The 20837-nt window shown below is 42.6% G+C and overlaps 1 protein-coding gene across 1 annotated transcript in view; it reads right to left on the reverse strand.

Moving 5' to 3' along the window:
• Positions 1-8241: 8241 nt before the first annotated feature.
• The window catches only part of LOC126188595 (ZZ-type zinc finger-containing protein 3), a 64762-nt gene continuing 52166 nt past the window's right edge, over positions 8242-20837 (reverse strand). The window contains exon 8 of the mRNA XM_049930196.1: positions 8242-9597. Coding sequence (XP_049786153.1) covers positions 9349-9597 — 249 coding nt within the window. The 3' untranslated portion in view covers positions 8242-9348. The remainder of the gene's footprint in view (positions 9598-20837) is intronic.

Raw genomic sequence — 20837 nt, forward strand, 5'->3', positions numbered from 1 at the left:
CAAGCTGTCAACAAATTTGTCCATTTTTCAACATGGCAGTATATTTCCCAATTATACAACACAATGAAAGCTAGTTTCACAGCCCATTACTTTGTGTCTGATATGCAGACACAATACAAATTTAATAACACTCAAATGACCTTTCCATGCAGAACAATATTCCACAAAAATTAGAGCTGTTTTTAAGGATTTAAATCAAATGAATCAGGCTTTAGAGGTCAGTTGGGTAAGGATGAAAACAATGACAGCATTTTTGATGGAACTATGTTGGCATTTTTCTGACACAATTTATAGAATCACTGGAAAACATAAGACAGGACGACTAGAGAATGGTGTGAGTTTTGCTTCTTCTAGATCATAGTATAGAATCTCAACAAAACTGAGATTTTGCTTGTTTATGTTGGCTGTCTCAACAATTCTGAACTGCCAGCATCACAAAAAATTGCCCTGGCAAACATTGCTTGTAAAATCTGGTGGATGACATCAGAAAAATTATGACTACCAATTATCTGAATATAGTGTAGTTCACTTTTGACATAAATTTCAACAGGCCCTTGACAAAAGAAATTCATTAGTGAACATGAGCTGAACTTAAAATTGAATAGGCACAAGTTTTAAGAGAAAACTAAAATTCACTCTGTACAGTCTGTTCCTGGAATTGAACACTGCATTGTACTGCAAAACCCTTGTCACCATAAACAGGAAAAGCAGCACAGGAATGGTAGGGTTATAGACAAAACAATATTGTCTCCTGAATATATCACGAGAACTATGAATGTCTATAACTTGCCACCTGAATATATTTATACGTATGTTGCACAGTGCTCAAAATTATCTGTGGTACATTATCTGTTAGTGGGAATAAATGGCCTGATGACTACAGATATAAAGTTGATTCTGGGATAAGGAATGTTAAAAAAAAATAGGTGGACATAGAAACCTCATGTCCTACAATGGTCCGCCACAAACATATTTCATACGCATGGCAGCAGATCCACCTGTGTTTGAGTTGCCCAAAAAATTATCATCAAGCTCAGCTACAGGGTGCAGCAGAAATAACTCTCAAATTTTAAATGAAAATGACACAGCAATGGAAAATAACATTCACAAATTTAATGCACAATTTGAAAAAGTAGTGTGAGCCATTAACATCACATACAGTGTTGTGGCACAGCAGTGCACAACAAGAAGGGAGGCCTTGGAGAACACATGCACTGCCTCATCAGACAGCGTCAGTCACTTGCACGGTACAGAGTAGAGAACATTGAGGTTTTCTAATTGAGACTCACTTAAAAAATGTTGACTTTTACTGTAACACCGCATTTATATCATAGACACTTTAAACTAGGTCAACATGCGAAAGTTCCAAACTCCATTGTGGGTCAGTAATTTGAGAAGAATGGGTTCGAGTATTAAAACAAAGCTGCCTGGTAGGCCTTTTTAGTGTCTGAACACCAGAGAACATCAGTTCTGTGAAACATGCCTTCATGCAATGTCCTCAACATTCGATCTGTAGACATGCAATTGCTATGGGACTCTCACACTGCACCCAAACGAGAAATTTACAAAATGGTGAGTGTGAAGGAACTCAGCGATTGTGGTTGGGCAAATCGCAGAGCATGTTGTTGGCCTATGCTGGAAGCTTTTACAGCTGACACCAGTCTACTGCCAGTAAGAAGAGGATGTAACAGTGGCAGTAACATCTGATCATTATGTGTAACTGCTACGCAATTTCCTGCAGCTGACACTCAATGACCTACAGAATCCTGCTGTGTGGTTCCAGTAAGACAGTATCACTACACACATAGCCAAGACATCAATTGGCCTCCTCAGGGCATCTGATCTTCTTACAGGGTGATGCTTCATGCCCAGCCCATTCTCCCGATCTCATCCCTCACAATTTATTTCTCAGGGGGTCCCTCAAGCCACGTCTTCTGTCCGAATTTGTGAACACTACTTGACCTGAAACCTCCCATCTGCCACAAAATCAGAGTAATGCCACAAGACTTGACCAGGACGGTCATGCAGAACATCTGGGAGGGACTTACAATGTGTGTAGAAGAGGACGGTCATCATTTGGGTGATATTTTCAAAACCTAGTGTGAATGTGTATGTGATGTTAATGACAAACACTACTCTTCCCAACTGCACATCAAATTTGTGAATGTTGTTTTGCATTGTTGTGTTACTTATATTTCAAATTCTGCTGGACTTTGTACTTACAGTGTGTGACAGTTGAAACAGTGTGCAAATGGCATTAACCTACATTGGTGCTGTAACAAACAGAAGTCCATGGCAACCCTGCAGACAGACAAAACACGTAAGAAATCCACAGGCAGTGTAGGGGAGAAAATGTAGCTAAACTCTGACCACTCCAGCAGTGAGCAAACAAAAGAAAGCAAGGGCATTTTCATCAATATGTCTGCTACCTGGCGAGTGAAAATACAGAACCAATACACCTGTTCAGGACACTGAAAAACTCTGCCAAACTGCAAGGTCCAAGAATGACAGCTCATATCAACCATAATAAGATACGATGGTGACGTACCAAAAACTGGCAGCAAAGTCAAGCAGGTTATAAAAAAATATGGAGAAGAATGCTGTGATAGCTATGATGAAGATTAACAGTCGAACAAAACGAAAATGAACGGCTCCAAGCTTCCAAAGGTACATAACAAGTTAAGAAAAATGGAAGACCACAAACTGTGTAAGATTCACAGAAACACCAATATAAAGTACTAAGTACTTGCCTGCAACATCAATGCAATGTCGCACTGCAATGAAAGTGTTGAATCACAAATGGAACGGACACCAAGATATAACCTCTCTTGCGACATAGATACAAGATATAAGTCTGAGATGGAAATATTGGTTATGCAGGGAATCTAAACATGTGGCATGCTGTTGATGCCAAACGGCTTCAAAGCAGTAATATTGAAGACACACTACCACTACTTAAGAACATTTATGGGTGGTATATGACAGAAAATTATAGAAAATTACTGTATCAGACATCTGCTTATACAACAACGGCAATATTGTGCTGGGAGGAGACATCAATTCCATGGCCGTACATGAAGATCAAATCTCAATATGCAATCTATGCGTGTAGTTACCATTATGTCATGAGATTAGAAGGCTAGTGGCACCGGCTCAACCCAAATACCACAGAATTTATCTATAACTACAACTTGCAGAATGCATGCTTGCCAATTAGAACCTGATATTTTCACAAAAGATAAAACTAATCAGTGCAATGATTCTGTCAAAAGCTTGGTAGGTTGTGCAGAACTTAAAAAGTCCCTGGAAGTTAGAGAACATGCAACAACAGACACTGTGCATTTCTTGCTGTGGCAGTGAGAAATATTCCAAGTCTTGAAAGTAATGTGTTTTCTATGACAGAAGAAGGAGGACTCGGTTTGTTGGTCATAAAGACAAAATGCACTCATTGTTGCAACACAGATCTCCTAATGAAAGACAGAAATGCAGAAAGTACCACTGCTGTTCTACAACAGAGGCGTCAATTGGACTCTAAAGATAAGCATTCAACACCAGGTATGTTCCCTTCAAGTCGTGGCACATCAGCAACTGTGTCTAGGTAAAAGCTACACACTTACACACTGGCCACTGTGATCAGTCCTATCAATAGGAAGGCTTACATGAATGTAGCACACTACCTTGAGAAAACAGGGAAAAGCAAAATAGAAATGATATTTCCAGACCATGACTGGCTACAAGTCTGGAAAATATTTCAGAAAATAATTGAGCTAGTGTATGCCAAAGACACATTGTACAAAATAGTCCCTGAACTGCCCTTACACATAAAAAATTGGTGCAAATCAACCTTAATCAGGGAACTGAGAAAGCTGTGAAGTGAGGAAGCATCACATCATATGCAAAGAAAGCAGTGACATATGGCGAACGTGTAAAAGAATATTAGTTTAGATAAATAAAGCAGATGAAGGAGCCATCACAATTACTGCTCTGGCCTTGTCAAATGCTAACCCATTTCTCCAGCCAAAGAAACAGCTACAATGAGGATTTTCTATCATACTAGTGCATGCAATCATTGTAAAACACCAAAAGCACATGATTAAGTATTTTAACGGCTTCTAGGGTGTGCACAAGAGGACAAACTGGAACAAGAACAATAAGAGACCTGGAACAACTACTTACAAATCTTCCTGGACACTGTCTTCAAGAACATATTCCCCATTGTGTAACCCCCCCCCAACATAATCAATAAGTCCTTTAAATCTTACATAAGTACATAATACCAGCTTAACTTTTATTTACTTAACTTTATTACTTATTTATTTACTGTTTTCCTTGTATATCTCATCATTCTAAAGTAGATGTTCCTTTCGTACACCGGAAAAGTAACTTCTCCAATGGGTCATGAGTGACCTAAAGCCGTACTCTTAAACCTTGTTTTATCTAATGTTTCAAAATGTGTTTCTTTAATCTAGTAATGAATTTTACAAGGAGATAACTAAATACACATCAATAAATAACTAGAATACTGAAAATTTCCGAGACGCTGAAAATTTCCAAGACACTGAAAAATGAACTTTGATAACCCACAATGGAGGTGAAAAATAAAAATGTTTTGCTATAGTACTGTGTTTTCTTGTTACAACATAATGTATTTTAAATTGTAAATACAAGTTTATCTGGCATTGAAAAACTGGTTAACTAAACCTGTTCGGTGGTTGGAGAAAGGCAAGATCATATCAACTCCAACAGAACCATGCCTACAAAAGCCCAACAAATTTGGGTTGACAATGGCCTCACTTTTTACTCGTAAATGACTTTGGTCACATTTAATAATATTAAGATATATAAATGTTTTATTTTATGTACATTTGCCTGTTACAGAGCCACAAGTTATTGCAGAGTACCCGATTCGGTGCTGCCATGCATTAAGTGCACAGTCAGTAGCCAGAGACCAGGAGGGCATGACGTTAGTCATGTATGTGATTTATGTGAATAATTAATAATAATAACTAATATTATTATGAAATAGAAGAAGAAAGAGTTTATTTTTATTTAAAAGGAATATTTGATTATTTTTACTCAAAATGTGTCGTTGAGAGAAACCAAATAACCAACCTTCATATACATCTTCAAATAACTACAAGGAAGAAAAGGTGGGGGAAAGACGTCTTCAGTAGAATAAAGTAAAATAATAATAATATCAAAGGCCACTGCATTACTGAGTGAAGATATGATTATTTTACTGACTGATTTACTTCCAACCAAAATCAAGCTACTTCAGTTCTGGAACTTAATTTAACTCGAACTAGGTCACATAATTACATTCGGCATGGCCAATACTGAAGTTTCTTTAAAAATGTTGAAATGAAAGAAGCAGATTATATAAAATAAACACAATACTGCACATTATTTGTTGATAATGTGAGATGCTCTACCTTTCCATTAGAAGCTTTTTCTAACAGGATGGTTATGAGTCCAACAGATGGTGCCAGAAAATAATCTGAGATGAGCAGGTCACAGTCAACTGATCATTGATATTAGACTCATTGACAGAGTTAAATAAATTTGAAGATCTAGAAGCCTGCAAGATTGTCAAGTGGTGCAGTCTTTGAGAGTGTGGAAAATGGTCTGGCTTTAAGCATGGATGGCTAATAAACTGTTAACTAGAAACCAGATGAGGATTAAAAGAAATTAATGGGCAACAGTAAAACTAGGTATAATCTCCTCTGAGAAAGAGATACATTCTGTGAACTTACCAGAATCATACATGGTGGAAAAATTCATACAGAGTAACGATCAATCCAATTTATAAACGAGAAGTAAGTGCTTTCTAGGGCAATTGAGACACATATTTCTAATGGCAGCATGTTTACAAAGCTTATACTTACAGTTAATCATTGTAGTGCATCGATAACACCGTCACTTTTTGTCACAAGTACAATAAAAGTAAAGAATACAGAAACAAGTAGTAAACTGTTGGGAAATTCTGAAGTGATTTATATTTTCCACAGTGTCCATCTTCATTGCCAAAAACTAGGAAGGTTTATTTGACAAGACTATCATGAATTTACTTTCCAACAATTTTTAAAAATGTAGCTAGTACAGAATAACTAGACTGAATGTTATTTAAATGATAAAAAGAAATGCTTTAATAATATGAGAGAAGGAAAGTTGCTACTCACCATACAGCGGAGATGCTGAGCCGCAATATGCACAATAAAAAGATTCACACAATCATAGCTTTCGACCATTAAGGTCTTTGTCAGCAGTAGACACACATACACATATGCACACACACTCACGCAAGCGCAACTTGCACACACATCTGCAGTCCCAGAGAGCTGAAACTACATTTGAGTGTAGTTTCAGTTATCTGAGACTGCAGATGTGTGTGCAAGTTGCACTTGCGTGAGTGTGTGTGTGCATATGTGTATGTGTGTCTACTGCTGACAAAGACCTTAATGGCTGAAAGCTATGATTGTGTGAAGCTTTTTATTGTGCCTATCGCGGCTCAGCATCTCCACTATATGGTGAGCAGCAACTTTCCTTCTCTCATATTGTTACAGTCTATCCTGGATTTTCCATTGTTTGAAAGAAATGCTTTACTAATTTCATGAATAGGCTAATTGAATTATTCACAATAAAAGTAGTTTAAATGGTCCAATTCTGCATGGGTTTCTAGATGGAAGGAGTTTACATGAAAATAACAAATTCTGATGATAAAAAATGTGTAATCTATTGTTTCAGGCTGGGCCAGTGATACAACTATGTTGTCCCTAACATTTGCAGTTTTGTAATGTTTTTAAAAATATAATTCTAAATATTTCAGAAATTATATTGTAACGATGATGACTGTTATTTATCAACACAGAAGGAATATTTTCAGTGATACAGGAAATAAATAATATCATGCAAAGGTTGGAGGCTATGCAACTGAAGATACAAATAAGATCATGAACAATGTGATGGTATCCAAAGTATACTGCAGGCTGGACCAGAACACAAATTTAGATCCCTGCCTCTTATGGGCAGTCAGCTACCAATTATGCTATCCAAGTCCGCATCACTGACTAACTCAAAACTTCAACCCACCACAAGTGTTAATCCACACCTTCGAAGACAGAGGCTCGCATGCAGTACTGCTGAACCAGCACCTCTGAGAGGAATGATAGATCAGTGAATTGAGACTTCATCGCAGCATAAATTCAGGTGAACAGCTCAAAAATGTCATCGCACTAACACCTCAGATAATGTAATTAACTTCCCACCACTACATGCCTGCCCCCATAGTGCCAGTTCAGCAGGGCAGCAAGAGATTATACATAGAAGATTGAAGCGAGCTGAAGCTTTGGAGTCAATCCATAGGATTGGATAGGGCAGGAAATTTAAAAGGCAAACTCAGATGAGCACTTGATTCTGACTTGGTCAGCAGCCTCCATACAGCCCCACCGAGAAGAGTTTACATACCTCTCACTGGTCATGCAACTGACTCATTATTACATCCATGAGGCAAGCCAAGCCTGACAATAATATGTTAAGAAAAAAAAATCAGGGAAAATATTAATAACTTGAGCAGCAGCAAAAGCATAAAGGCGTAACCACAACACTGGAAGCCACCAGACATGTGCCAGGCAAATGGACAGCTGTGTGTTAATGAGCTAAAGATCTATAAGATATAAACACATTAAAGGGAGCCTTGTGTATTCTGAAGATGGAGCCATTGACACAGACCACAATTAAAAATAATGGGAGAGTGTGGGATGAGAGGGAAAAAGAGTCTTCTGGTGGGGACAGCACCGCATCACCTAAAGCCAATGAAGGGCTTAGGATGCAGTGTGTGACCATACTGAGAGAAATGTCTCTACCCATCCATGCATCCTCTGAAGAACTACTGAACAATAGTGCAAAAATACAGTCAATAACGTGGCAAGTGCCCCTCAACAGTACATCATGCTGGGCACAGGCAGGGTCAAAGGGTAAAAATTTAATAAAATTCGGGAGAATGCACTCTGTGGGCAAGTGTGACAGGACAGAAGCTGTAGTAGGCAGAAGCCCCAGGCAGGCAGTGGGTGGATCCAGTCAGATGGTTGGTTGTTTGGGGAAGGAGACCAGACAGCGTGGTCATCGGTCTCATCGGATTAGGGAAGGATGGGAAGGAAGTCGGCTGTGCCCATTCAGAGGAACCATCCCGGCATTTGCCTGTAGTGATTTAGGGAAATCACGGAAAACCTAAATCAGGATGGCCGGACGCGGGATTGAACCGTCGTCCTCCCGAATGCGAGTCCAGTGTCTAACCACTGCGCCACCTCGCTCGGTGATCCAGTCAGAGACTGCTGCAGTGTTAGCAACAGGAGCTGATTGGGTGTATACACAGTAGCCATGAGACTCTTTACTTTAGTCGTGTGGGTCACATTTTTTAGAAGAGATGGGTCACATTTGTTAGAACAGACAGTGGATGTTTTTGTGATGACATCTGTTGTCAGGCTTTGTAATGAAAGGACTACAAGTAAACTAGGCAGTTACAATGTTGAAGATAACCTGCATGTCCTAGTAATCAATGTTACTTAGATGTAAGACCTTCACTGATGTTCTTCTTCAGCATTAAGTAAGCTGTTATCTGAACCAATACCAAAACACAGATCAAGCCCCAATACGGCAAACATTTTGAGCTTGTGATAAATGGCCATCATTGCATTTACTTCAGTAAAGAGAAGAAACAAATAATCTCAACTTTTTAAGAATTACAGTCAAAACTGCAGCTCGAAAATATACATATCAATAAACGAAACGTACTTGCGAAACTTGGGGCATTCAAGAGTGTAGCTTTTCCTTTTGCATATAAGATGTTACAATTAAATTTTCTAACATACACAATATTTTTCTGTTCAATATATACTAATGCTCTTTAATGAAAAATAAATGAGATCTTTTACCTTTTATCACAAGAATATGGATTTTAAGATTGAACTACACCATTACAAATATACGTAAAATAGTACTATAAGCACAATAACATTGCAAACACACAATAACAAATTAATATGAAATCTTGAGACCTAATAATGTACTCTGTAAACAGCAGTTGACCTTATTAATGGATGTTACCACCAACTGATAAGCTATCAGTTCACAAGAACTATAAAATACTGATATTAGTAAAACACACACACACACACACACACACACACACACACACACACACCAAAGAGAATTCTAACCAGTTATTACATAATATCTAAAAAAATTGCAGTTTTTCAAAACTGCAGCTAGCAATTTATATATAAGCAAATAAATAATAACAGCATGCAACCATTACATTTGCACACCAACAGACACAAACAACTCGACTGCCTATTGTGGTAAAAAGTTAGGATCGAGATAAGCTTGTGGGACAAATGTTTGAGAATTGCTGTCTTCATCTTGGGCACACGGCGAAGGGACAGCAGTTTTCACAGTCACAAGTGTATGGCTTAATGAATGTCTCAGAGGAATCCGAGGGTCCACCAAAGGAGCAGCAACACAGTCTGTACATAGGTCCGTTGGGCAGTCTGTACAGTGCCAACGTGTTCCACAGATTGGTATTTCACCACATTCTCGACACTGCAATATAAAATTGAAGCCATTTTTCAAACATGTGTAGACTGTGTTAGTAATGAGAGTAGAGAGTAGAAAGAAAGGTCATGTAATTAAAGGTTTCTTAATCGTGAGGTGAAGCTGTTGAAATACAAGTGAGGACACCATCCTGAGAATTTGTGTAATGAAGCACATAGTCAATATATATTTAAAGACAATCACACTGTGCAATACAACATGATACCAATTAAAAAACAATAATAGGCAAAAAATATAAAAATATTCCCAATTACTAAAAGATTAATGTTTACTGCAAGAACAGAAAAATAATATCGCCAGGATTCATTAACAAGGTTAATGAACCAACATAAAAAATAAATGTGGTCTAGTACAGCCTAGAATACCTGGGGGTCAGCGTTTCAGAAAAATGGGTTGAATACCACAACTATATGTTTTCTACAACACACAGAAAAGATCCTAAAGATACCCATATCGTTAATATGGGATGCATTTAAGGTATCTAAATCAAGTGGCAGAAAAATTAAACAATTCCACAAAAACTTTAAAAAGATTTCTTTTTATCCTTTTTATCTTCTATACATTAATGATGATGACGGGTTTGTAGGGCACTCAAGAGCGCAGTCCTCAGTGCCTATACAAAGTCCCAATTTTGACACAGTCCAATCTTCTATACATTAATGAAAACTACTGCAAGGACAAACATATGTAAACATATTACATACAATGAAGAGTTTTGTGTGTAGATATTTCTAATATTTTTAAACAGTTTACATTAGCGCTTTTCCATTGTGCATGGCTGAGTGTCCATTTTAGCTAGCAAGTTGAGTACAGCCACAACCTCACATTCCATCATGAATAAATTAAAAATCACACGAACTAGTTCAGTGAATTGCAGAACACACTCTCTCTCTGCAAATACCTACCAATACATTACAAAAAATATGACTAGTGACTTTTCCACTTCTGCAATGTGTAGATAGTCACCCAAACATCTCATCACAAAAATGTTTTATGTAACACTCAGTAAAACTGGAAAGTTCTTGTTACAATATGGACCATCTGAACTGCGGGGAAAATTTGCTGAGCTGCCAGCAGAGCACTAAGAGAGAAGTCTCATGTACTTCAGTGCCTTCCTAACCACCCACAGCTCTGTACAGTACACTGAGAAGTGGCTTGGTAGCGGGAGTTTAATGACAAAATGTGGGAAGATAACCAAACACCCAAGATTGTCACCTTGCTTTGATCCATCAGTAAAAATTATCACATTCTCTGTATACTCAGATAAAATGCCATTAAAAACCTGTTTTATCACTAAAGGCAGAGTGGTGAGCTTGTTGTACTCCGTAATGTCCAAGCTAAGAATGGGCCTTTTTTTTTTTTTTTTGTGGTTTTAGGGCGCACAACTTCAATGGTCATTAGCGCCCTGACTACTCTAAGAATGCACCGCGAGGCACAAGTTGACAACAACAACTAAAAGGGAAAACACGATAAAAGACAGACTGACAGGCATAGGATTAAAAAACAGCATCATCAAATGTCCTTTGAGAAGTTTGTCAAATTGATAAAACGAAGAACACGAGCAGCTGCTCGTGGGTCATCCGCTAAAATGGCATCGAAAGTACTTGGCAGGTTAAGATCTAGATGCAGTGTGTTAAAATCTGGACAGGACATTAAAATGTGTCGAACCGTCAGCAAGTGCCCACATGGGCAGAACGGGGCCGGCGCAGCCGTCAGCAGATGGCGATGGCTGAACCGGCAGTGTCCAATTCTTAACCGGGCCAAAACTACCTCCTCCCGCCGAGAAGGGCGTGAGGAGGACGTCCAAGCCACGGGAAGAGGTTTTAAGGCCCGAAGCTTGTTGTCTGTAAGTGCAGCCCAATCGGCATGCCACAGCGATAGAATGCGCTGACAAATGACCCTGCTAAAATCGGACGAAGGGACACAACAAGAAGCTGTCCGAGGCTGGAGTACCGCAGCCTTGGCCGCGGCATCTGCAGCTTCGTTCCCAGGGATACCGACATGGCCAGGAACCCACATAAAGCTAACCGGAGAACCGACGTCCACCAGCTGCTGAAGAGAGCGTTGGATCCAGTGTACGAAAGGGTGAACCGGGTACGGATCACTGAGGCTCTGGATGGCGCTCAGGGAGTCGGAGCAGATGACATAAGCAGAATGTCGGTGGCGGCAGATGTAAAGAACAGCCTGGTAGAGGGCAAAGAGCTCAGCTGTGAAGACCGAACAATGGCCATGGATCCGGTATTTGAAACTTTGTGCCCCGACAATAAAGGAACACCCGACCCCGTCATTGGTCTTAGAGCCATCTGTATAAATGAAAGTCATGTTGATGAACTTCGAACGAAGTTCCAAAAAACGAGAGTGGTAGACCGAACCGGGGGTAACCTCTTTTGGGAGCGAGCTGAGGTCAAGATGAACGCGGACCTGAGCCTGGAGCCAAGGTGGCGTGTGGCTCTCGCCCACTCGAAAGGTTGCAGGGAGTGAAAAATTAAGGTGTTGAAGGAGGCGACGAAAGCGAACTCCAGGGGGTAGCAGGGCAGAGACATACAACACGTATTGACGGTCGAGAGAGTCGTCGAAAAAGGAACGATAAGACGGATGGTCGGGCATTGACAGTAGCCGACAGGCATACCGACAAAGCAGTATATCGCGCCGGTAGGTGAGTGGCAATTCGCCAGCGTCAGCATGAAGACTCTATACGGGACTAGTATAAAATGCTCCGATCGCAAGTCGTAAACCCCGATGTTGTATGGAGTTGAGGCGGCGTAAGATGGATGGCCGTGCAGAGGAGTATACGAAGCTCCCATAATCCAGCTTGGAGCGGACGATCGACCGATATAGACGAAGTAGGATGGTTCGATCCGCTCCCCACGACATACCACTGAGAACACGGAGGACATTTAAAGAACGGGTACAACGGGCGGCCAAATATGACACATGTGGAGACCAGCTAAGTTTCCTGTCAAAGGCCTAAAAATTTGGTTGTCTCCACGATTGGGAGAGCAACGGGACCGAGTCGTAAGGACGGTGGGAGAAACTCTTTGTAGCGCCAGAAGTTAATACAGACCGTCTTCTCGGCAGAAAAACGGAAGCCATTGGCGACACTCCAGGAGTAAAGACGGTCAAGAGAACGCTGAAGACAGCGCTCCAGGAAACATGTACACTGCGCGCTGCAATAGATGGTAAAATCGTCCACGAAAAGGGAGCCTGATACATCAGCTGGGAGGCAATCCATTATTGGATTGATCGCGATGGCGAAGAGAGCGATGCTCAAAACTGAGCCCTGTGGCACCCCATTCTCCTGGCGAAAGGTGTCGGACAGGACAGAACTCACACGTACCCTGAACTGTCGATCCATTAAAAAGGAACGAATAAAAAGAGGGAGGCGACCGCGAAGGCCCCATGTATGCATGGTGCGGAGAATGCCCGCCCTCCAACAGGTGTCGTAAGCCTTCTCCAAATCAAAGAACACAGCCGCGGTCGGGCGCTTCCGCAAGAAGTTATTCATAATGAAGGTCGACAAGGTAACCAGATGGTCAACAGCAGAGCGGCGCCAACGAAATCCACATTGTACATTGGTAAGTAGGCGTCGAGACTCGAGCAGCCAAACCAATCGAGAGTTAACCATTCGCTCCATCACTTTACAGACACAGCTGGTAAGCGAGATAGGTCGATAACTGGAAGGCAAGTGCTTGTCCTTCCCCGGCTTAGGAATCGGGACAACAATAGACTCGCACCAGCATGCGGGAACGCGTCCCTCAATCCAGATGCGATTGTATGTACGAAGAAGAAAACCTTTACCCGCAGGAGAAAGGTTCTTCAGCATCTGAATATGAATAGAATCAGGCCCTGGAGCGGAGGACCGTGATCGGCCAAGTGCGTTTTCGAGTTCCCACATGGTGAATGGGGCATTATAACTTTCACAATTCGAGGAGCGGAAGTTAGGTGGCCTAGCCTCCTCTGCCTGTTTGCGGGGGAGGAAGGCAGGGTGGTAATGAGCGGAGCTCGAAACCTCTGCGAAAAAGCGGCCGAAGGCATTGGAGACAGCCTCAGGGGCCACAAGGACGTCATTCGCGACCTTCAAGCCAGAAACTGGTGAGTAGGCCTTAGTGCCAGATAGCCGGCACAGGCTACCCCAGACAACAGAAGGAGGAGTAAAACTGTTGAAGGTGCTTGTGAAAGCAGCCCAGCTGGCTTTCTTGCTTTCTTTAATAATACGACGACACTGAGCACGTAATCGTTTATAATTGATACAATTTGCCACTGTAGGGTGGCGTTTAAAGGTGCGTAAAGCACGTCGACGAGCACGTAAAGCGTCTCTACATGCTGCGGACCACCAGGGGACCGGTACGCGACGTGGAGAAGAAGTAGAGTGAGGGATGGAATATTCAGCAGCAGCGAGAATGACTTCCGTGAGGTGGGCGACCTGACGATCGCAGCTTGGGAAGGTTTGATCCTGAAAGGTCGCCCTGGAAGAGAAGAGCCCCCAGTCTGCCTTGGAGATGGTCCAACTAGAGGAGCACGGAGAGGGGGTATCCTGCAGGAGATGGATAACACACGGGAAGTGGTCGCTCGAATATGTATCAGAAAGGGCATACCACTCAAACCGGCGTGCAAGTTGGGGAGTACATATAGAGAGGTCTAAATGGGAATAGGTGTGAGATGTGTCCGAAAGAAAAGTAGGGGCGCCAGTATTGAGGCAGACAAGATTGAGCTGGTTGAAAAGGTCTGCTAACAGGGAGCCCCTCGGGCAGGATGCTGGAGAGCCCCAAAGGGGATGGTGGGCATTGAAGTCTCCAGTTAACAAAAATGGTGCAGGTAGCTGAGCAATAAGTTGCATCATGTCTGCCCTGGTAACGGCAGATGACGATGGAGTGTAAACGGTACAAATGGAGAATGTAAAAGTGGGGAGAGTAATGCGGATGGCAACTGCCTGCAGGCCGGTGTGCAACGTGATGGGATCGTAGTAAATATCATCCCGGACCAGCAACATAACCCCTCCATGAGCTGGGATACTTACCACAGGGGGTAGGTCAAAACGCACAGAGGTGTAGTGTGCCAAGGCAATTCGATCGCATGGGCGTAGCTTCGTTTCCTGGAGGGCTACGACGAGCGGACGGTGCAAGCGGAGCAGCAACTTCAAGTCCTCTCGGTTGGAGCGAATGCTGCGAATATTCCAGTGAATAAGTGCCATCGTAAGAAAAGGAAGATGAAAGAAGGGGTCACCTCGAAGGCCGCTGAGGGCCTGGCTTCGAGCGAGCACTGCCGCCGCTATCAGTAGGCGGACAGTCATCGTCCATTGGGTCGATAGGTTCATCGGCCATCTCGGGAGGATGGCCGGGAGGGGGAGCTTCCTCCGCCGGTGAACGGCCAGATGTACGGCTACCAGCGGTGCGGCCAGGCGAAACGGATGACGGCCTGGGGCGGCAACCGCTGGTTGGCGCAGGAGAAGAAATGCGCCGTGGCAGAGAAGGAGAACTGTGCTTCCTATGAGCCTTTTTGGAAGGACGTTTGGTGGAAGTACCGGTCGAAGGCTGGGAGGTCGAGGTACGTAGGAAGTCTGCACGGGATGGTTCCTTCTTGAAGGCCCGTGCATCCGACTTCTGGGTCTTCGTCTTAGCAGAAGCTGATGAAGGGGCTGGTGTCTGTGGGGTGATGGGAGGAAGAGGAGACGTCGACCGCGCGATCTTAGCACTGGCCGAGCGGACGACCGTGGTGCTGAAGGTCAGATCGCATGTCTGGGTTGCTACCTCCCTGGTAGTCCGAGGAGAGGCGAGGACAGTACTGTATTTCCCCGCTGGGAGCAGCGCGGGCTTCCTGCTAGCCAATAGCTTGCGAGCAGCCGAAGTGGACACTTTCTCTTTGACCCGAATTTCTTGGATACAGCGTTCTTCCTTATAGACAGGACAGTCGCGGGAGGATGCGGCATGGTCACCCTGACAGTTCACACAATGAGGAGACGGAGGTGGACAGTCACCCTCATGGGCATCCCTGCCACAAGTGACACATTTAGCCGCATTGGAACAAGACTGTCGAGTGTGATTGAAACGCTGACACTGGTAGCAGCGCGTAGGTGTCGGGACATAGAGGCGAACAGAAATAACCTCGTAGCCCGCCTTGATGCGTGATGGCAGCTTAACACTATCGAAGGTCAAGAAAAGTGTCCGGGTCGGTACAAGGTCATTGTTGACCTTTTTCATGACCCGATGGACAGCCGTCACGCCCTGCTCAGCGAGGAAAGATTGAATCTCCTCGTCAGTCAATCCGTCGAGGGAGCTAGTATAGACTACACCTCGGGACGAATTCAAAGTTCGGTGGGCCTCCACCCGGACAGGGAACGTGTACAGGAGGGTGGCCCGAAGCAGTTTTTGTGCCTGAAAGGCACTCTCAGTTTCTAGTAATAAGGTACCGTTACGCAACCTGGTACAAGATTTGACAGATCCGGCTATGGCATCTACGCCCTTCTGGATAACGAAAGGGTTGACAGAGGAAAAATCCTTTCCGTCCTCAGATCGAGAAACGACGAGGAACTGTGGGGCAGGCGGTAGTACTTTTGTCACTGGTGGCTGGTCACGTTTCCGTTTTTGGGCAGAAGTCGAAAGCGATGGAGTAGAATCCATTGCGGAGGAATCCCCCACGATTGCCAGCGTCTCCGATGGCGCGCTCCTTCCTTGTGGGGACCCTCTCAGAGGGCACTCCCGCCTTAGGTGAATGTTTACACCTCAGGTCACACCTCCCGAGAAACAGACGGAGGGACCAATCGGCATGGTCAGAAGGTATCAGCTCAGGCAATCACCCCTCCCCGGGCCTGGCCTTTACCAGGGGGTACGCGCGTGCCTTACATGTCTACCCAGGGCGGGGACTTAAGCATTACCCCGTCACCGGCTACGCGTGCGAACGCGTGGGTCGGCCTTCAGGCACGCACAGGGAGGAAGGAAGAAGAGGAAAAAGAAGAGAGAGAGGGAGAAAGAGGGCAGACTGTCTCAAACGCCGAGGCAAGGAGAAGAAGGCAATGAGAAAGCAAGGAGAAGAAGGCAATGAGAAGGCAAGGAGAGGAAGGCAATGAGAAGGCAAGGAGAAGTCAAGGGAAAGAGTAAGGAAGACAGTGAGGTGGAGAAGAGCAAAGAAAGGAACCAACAAAAGGAAGGAAGAAACGAGAAGTGAAAAACCAAAAAGACCACAATGATAGGTCGTGGAACCGTCCGTCTCCGGACGCAGGCGCTAACTACCCCCGTGAGGGGGATGGACTCCTTTTAGTCGCCTCTTACGACAGGCAGGAATACCTCGGGCCTATTCTAATCCCCGGACCCGCAGGGGGGGAGAACGGGCCTGTCAATCATTCGAGGAGGAGATTTGTTGAATCACTGTTTAAAAATGGGTACGTCTGCTATACCAAGTTGCTCAACAAATTCCTCTGCATGAACAGAAAAAGGCTTAGTAGCCTGGTGACGGGCATTGCAGGGTTGTTCAGCACCAACACAAACAATAGGATGGTCGGAGACGGACTATATTTAGCATAACATCGCACCATGAGGAGTTCTCACTGCTTGGTAAGAGGTGGTTCGCCAGTCCCTGCACAAGGGCTAGGAGTGGTAGGAGCTGTGGCCAGCCTAAAGTCTTCATGGTTAACAGGTCCAACATCTTTAAATAAGTAGGTCTGGCTGAACCACACACTATGCTGCCACAGTCAAGTGATATGTGGACGAGGGTTCTATAGAATGTGAGCAAGTTGAAAAGATCCACTCGCCAATACTTACCACTAAGACATTTTAAATGTTTAGTGCCCTGAGACATCCACATTTTCATGGAGGGGTGGCAGCTATGTTAACCTGTGATCCAAGATGAGGTCCAAGAATGTAACTGAGGTCTTAAGACCCAAGATGGTTCTCTGCAGCCGGAGTTCCAGGTAAGGAAGGCATTTATGCAAACAATTAAAATATACAAATACCATGTTTTCTGCAGAGAATTTAAAACCAGTGATATCAGCCCAATCCTCCAGCCTCTTAAATGTCAGCTCTAGTTAACATGAAGCAGTTGTCAGACTGGAGGAATAGAAGAATATCACAAAGTCATCCACAAATGAGGAATAATGGTCTGGGTTGCTTATTGTGGAAGAGATACTGTCGATTGCTATAATAAAAAGGGTGGCTTTCAGAACGCTACCCAGAGGAACATCATACTGTTGATGGAATGAATTGGAGCATATAGAACTGACTCGATATCGGAAATATCGTTCACCAAGGAAGGAGGGCAGCAAGATGGAAAGACACTCACAAAAACCCTGTCCATGCAGCTAATGGAAGATCTGGGGTTTCCAGGTACCGTAGGCTTTCTCCAGATCAAAAAACTGCTATTTGAGTAGGAATGACTCTTATCACACCCGCTAATTGGAGGAGGTTGCCAAGAATGGACTGCTATCTTAGAAACTCTTACTGGAAATAGCTGCGCAATCCCTTGGTTTCAAGAGTCCACATTAGACTTTGGTTTATCATCCACTCAAGTCCTATACAGCTAGAGAGCACTCTTGTAGCTTCCTGGAGATAATCTATTCTTCCCTGGCTTTAGAAGCAGTATCAGAGTCACCTCTTATCATGGATCCAGATAATAGCCTCAAGCCCTATTGGACTGAAGAGGCACAGGAGAACTTCTTGCATCTCCATTCTTAAGTATCGTAACATGATGTATTTAACTCTATCAGGTCCTGAAGCACTGCCATATGCAGCAGTTAGTGCTGGCTGTAGCTTTCACAAGGAGAAAGGGCAGTTATATGGCTCCAAGTTCTCAGACGAAAAATCTAGTTGCTGTTTCTCTGTGTGTTCCCTATGTTGGCAGAATCGAGGATTGGTATAATAAATACTATTTGTGTCTATGCTATTTGCCTGAGTGCTGTTTGGCAGACATCACTGTTTAACACTTTCAATGCCGGCCATGTAACCACGCCATTTCTTACAATGCCAATATTTTTTATTAATTTTCTGTATGTGTTTTACAGAAAACTAATGTTCATTTGGTTATAACACTAGTCATTTATGAGAGCCTATATCATCATCTTCTGGAAAACACATTTACAGCTCCTTTGGTCATTTATTTTTTCCCCCCATTACAGTTTTAAGGATTGTAAGGTTTTACAAAAAATAAAGTACAGAGAAATTAAAAACATGTTTTACTGATATTTTAGTCCTCATAATCTACAGTTTTATATTCAATAACTGAAAACTGGTATCTTAAGTCCATAATTATAAATTGTTATATAAAAGATTCACATTGTATAATTTTTTCAAGCGACATATTCTGAAAAACGGTTCTTAACGCTTTGCGATTTTGCACTCGCTGCACTGGTATATCATATCCTTTCTTGTAGAGTTCCCCGTTTGCTGTTTTCCTTTTGCTGAGCATACTTTGCACATTCTCTGGATTCTTCCTTTACCTAGTGGATGTGGTATTTTTTCCAGGAAATGCTTTTCCATAGATAGTCCAACTTAAATGCCCCCAACAGAACTTGGTCTGGGAGTGTCTTCACACATTGGTAGTTCTGCATATAATACCTTTATAAATTTAAACAAACGTATCTTCTTGTTTTTTACCTTATTATGCAGAATGCATGCATTTACCAATCATGTAAGAAAACAATGAAATGCAAGTTTCCTCCACCATTTCACTGTTCTGAGTTCAAAAGCCTCATATGACATCATCTGATCAGACAGATCAACCCTAATATTTTTTCTTTTATTGTACTCCACAACACAAGCAGGTTTCATTTTTTCCTTACCCCTTTTGTCTTTGTAACTTATCATTTCTGCTTGATGTCTGGTGCTTAGCATGTACACATTTCTTTTATCTTTCCAGCATACAGCTGAAAGGTTCCCATTCCTACGGAAAATCTACTCACTATGTTAGGTGATATCAGTGCCCGAGGCATTCCCCTCCTGGTCCTCATTACAGTTCCAACAAGGTCCATCTTCTATTTTCCTAGCTCTCTTGCAAGAATAGGTCATGTATTAAAATGATCAGTGAATAATGTGTGCCCCTTACCTCCTAGGGTACCAAGTAGGTTTTTCACAGTGTCAACCACAACACTGCTTTGGCCACAGAAAATTTCAGATATAACCAGGGTTAGACTCTGACAGCACATATAATAATTTCATGCCACATTTGCTTGGTTTCTGTGGCATATCTTGCTTGAAATAACGCATCCATGCAGTAACACATGCCTGCTGCAACTGTAAATTGACAGTTTCAACTAGAGGGCAGACGTTCTGTAAAAGGACATACCTCAAGTTCACCTCACTTTATTTCCAATGAATTATCATTCAAATGGAAGTTTGACATAATCGGTAGGATGCTATTTCTGCTCAACAGATTTGGGCACTAGTCACAGGACATAAAAGAATCTTGGCTCCAATGATCTTGTATAAGGGCTTTTAGATGATGCTCACATAGAAAATTATAGTCAAGAATTTTTTTATTTCCACCAAAGTAAAACCTGTCCAACTAGACATTCTGCATGCAGGAGTGAGCAGACCTGCACTTGTCTGTTTCTTTATTTTCTGTCTGTCATAAACATTTGCCTGCTCTTTGGAATGAGCAAGAAGGTCCCTCTCCGTGAAACATGAAAATAAATCCGTAACTGAACAGTCTGCATCTAACTCACATAAATCTGTGGCACCCTGGCCCCCACTAAAAATGTCTACACTTGGCAAACAGTCCATTTCAGCTCACCCCACTGTAGAATCAGTATGACATTTTGCTATTCTGCCCTTTGTCTTCACCTCCTTTCAGTATTGTCAGAACAGATATTTTATGGTTCTACATTCATCATAGAATCACTATCTTCATTTTCTGAACCTAAAACTAAGAAAAAAATTCAGTGTTCAGAAAATAAAGGAACACGAGAAAACAATGTAAACAATTGGTTCAACATTTCTTTATACAAAACCAAATCTCTAAATACTCAATAGAAATTTGATGCAATTCTTCTTGCACAAAGTCGGGATCATCATCACTTTCTTCTATTCGTGCAAAATTTCGTTGCCCATAAGAGAGAATGAAGTCATGTCTATTTATTTAATTAATGAACAAGCTGAAGCCACTTTCTATCTGCATGGTTTTATTCAACGAATGCGATTTATTGGCCATTTTAAAAAGTAAATTTACACGATCTGTCAGCTGTTTTGAACACTAACTTTATCAAGTAAGCCAATGCAGATAGACTGAGCCCATGAATAAATGTG

This window comes from Schistocerca cancellata, chromosome 5 (assembly GCF_023864275.1).
Source record: "Schistocerca cancellata isolate TAMUIC-IGC-003103 chromosome 5, iqSchCanc2.1, whole genome shotgun sequence".
Taxonomy (NCBI): domain Eukaryota; kingdom Metazoa; phylum Arthropoda; class Insecta; order Orthoptera; family Acrididae; genus Schistocerca; species Schistocerca cancellata.